General features: G+C 48.0%; 1 protein-coding gene and 1 pseudogene across 1 annotated transcript in view; one reads left to right on the forward strand and one right to left on the reverse strand.

Moving 5' to 3' along the window:
* Positions 1 to 2,598, reverse strand: part of Gip (gastric inhibitory polypeptide) — a gene marked incomplete at its 5' end in the record, with an annotated part of 12,910 nt that overhangs the window by 6,633 nt on the left and 3,679 nt on the right. The window contains 2 exon segments of the mRNA XM_013354145.1: positions 652 to 721; positions 724 to 788. Coding sequence (XP_013209599.1) covers positions 652 to 721; positions 724 to 788 — 135 coding nt within the window.
* On the forward strand, positions 1,631 to 1,983 carry LOC101980309 (annotated as a pseudogene).

Raw genomic sequence — 2,598 nt, forward strand, 5'->3', positions numbered from 1 at the left:
GGTTTCTCTGTGTTTCAGCTCTGGCTGTCCTGGAACTTGCTTTGTAGAACAGATGGCCCCAAACTAAGACATCCTCCTGCTTCTATCTCCCGAATTCTGGAATCAAAGCTGTGGCCACCATGCCCGGCTACTATTTTCTTTTTGTTCTTGTTTGTTGCTTTAGCTTTAACTGGGGGTGGGGTGTAGGTTATCATTACATAGCCCTGCTGTTTTAGAACTCACTGGTGTAGACTGGACTTGGGCTTGTAGACAATCTTCCTGAGGTCCTCCTGCCAAGGGCTAAGTGACAGGTGTGAGACCCACCCCCATTATATCTCTGATTTTGATAAATATGCTGAGGTTCTGAATGGGTACTTTGCTGGTGTGTGTTTGGACATAGATCTGAATGAGGTCTAAGGATAACGGTGCGTGTAGTGGCACACACCTATAATTCCAGTGCTGAGGAGACACAAGGATCATGAGTTTGAGACCAATCTAGTTTTCACAGGGTGCTCTGGACCAACCCAGGCTAAGACTCAAAGGTAGAACATTTCCGTAGCAATTCCAGAGCCCTGGGTTCAATTCCCAATGAGAAATAAACGTGCACACAGTCAGTGAGAGACAAACACACACATATTGTGTGTCACCTGGAAGCCTAAACTTCTAACTAACAATCTTGCAACACCCCCATAGCCTGGTGTCCCCCTCCTGAGCCGGCAGAGCTCTATTTGGTCCACCAACAGGCCAGCAGCTCTTGAATCAGCAAGCCCCTGAGCACATCTTCATCACTGGGGTTATTGGGCAAGAAACTGCACAGGAGAGAAATTGCAGGAGCCTGGATGGTTTGTTTTTGGACAGAGTCTCACTATGTAACCCTAACTGGCCCAGAACTTACTATGTAAACCAAATTGGGCTGCCTCTGCCTCTGGTGTATTGGGATGAGAGCATGTGCGAACACCTGCTAGGCAGCAAACACAACTGGCTTCCTCGGGCTATCTCCACTCTCAGACCACTAGCCTCTCTTGTGTTGGGCCCTATCTGGTTCTGCACAAGCACAGAATATATGGTCCTCAATTCAGGCACAATAAACCACAGTATTGCAGTGACATAGCTTATCCACCAACCTCTAACAGCATCACAGACTGCATCCCAGTGACCCCAGAGAGACAGTCCCTGAGCATCCATTCATCACTTCTTCCCAGAACGGGAGGCTCATTTCAGGGGTCTGGCTTAGGGAGAATATCCTGGATCCCAAACTGCCTTCCTGAGGCTTGGCAAGGAGAAGCCAACTCTAAGGTCCCTCATTCCCTGCTCCCCTGGCTACAATGAACCTAAGAATATCATTCAGTCACAGATTTTAGAAAGTCCTCAGGGCATCCTCCAGGACTTCACACTTTTGAGCTTAGAGAATGGGGTTCCTATGGGAGAATCCCTGCACTCCTCTGCAGCCTGAGAGAGGGCGCTGCTGTGAATCACTTAACCATATAAAAGTCTGTTATATTTGTTATGCTGCACTTGTTTAATTATGTAAAGACATGCTGCTGTTTCACTTTGCCTATCGAAGTTTTGGTCTAATAAAAAGCTGACCGGTAGAGGTTGGAGATATGCCTCAGAGGTTAAATAAGAATCCTGGCTGGCTCTTTGGCCTTGGCGGCAGAAGCAAGATGACGAAAGGAACGTCATCCTTCGGAAAGCATTGCAACAAGACGCACACGTTGTGCCGCCGCTGTGGCTCTAAGGCCTACCACCTTCAGAAGTCTACCTGTAGCAAATGCGACTACCCTGCCAAGCGCAAGAGAAAGTATAACTGGAGCGCCAAGGCTAAGAGACGAAACACTACCGGGACTGGGCGGATGAGGCACCTAAAAATTGTCTACCGAAGATTCAGGCATGGATTCCGTGAAGGGACAACCCCTAAACCCAAGAGGGCAGCTGTTGCAGCATCCAGTTCATCTTGAGGATTTCAATCTGTCATAAAATAAATGTTCTGGTTTCCAAAATTAAAAAAAAAAAAAAGAATCCTGGCTGCTCTTCCAGAGGTCCTGCATTCAATTTTCAACAACCACATGGTGGCTCAAAACCATCTCTAATGGGACCTGGTGCCTTCTTCTGGCCTGCAGGCAGAACACTGTATACATAATAAATAAATCTTTACCAAAAACAAAAAAGGCAATAGCTGGAAGTAAGTAGAGGGATAGTAGGAACTGCCGGGCACAGAGAACAAACAGAAGGAATCTGGGCTCTGGAGAAGAGGGAGAAGAGAAAGAGGGAGAAAGAAAGGAGGTTCCCAGCGCCAGGGACAGTCAGCCCGTCAGTCGTCAGCTAAGAGCTAATGGTACAAGCATAAGCTAAGGCTGAGCATCATAACTAAATCAAGTCTCTCTTCATGATTTGGAAGCTGGTTGATGGTCCAAAGAAAAGACCTGCTACAGGGAGCAGAGAAGCCAATGGGCTGGAGGCTGTTCCTCCTCTCTCCTCATGGTGGACTCACCTCTGTTGTCCCTCTGTCTCCTCATTTTTCTCGGACTGTCCTGCCTGCTCCAAGGCCTGGGCCTCTCTCTGGGTGATGTTGTGTTTCCAGCTGGTGAGATGGAGACGATTTGGGGTGAGCCGACTGGA

Source organism: Microtus ochrogaster, unplaced genomic scaffold (genome assembly GCF_000317375.1).
Source record: "Microtus ochrogaster isolate Prairie Vole_2 unplaced genomic scaffold, MicOch1.0 UNK31, whole genome shotgun sequence".
Classification (NCBI taxonomy): domain Eukaryota; kingdom Metazoa; phylum Chordata; class Mammalia; order Rodentia; family Cricetidae; genus Microtus; species Microtus ochrogaster.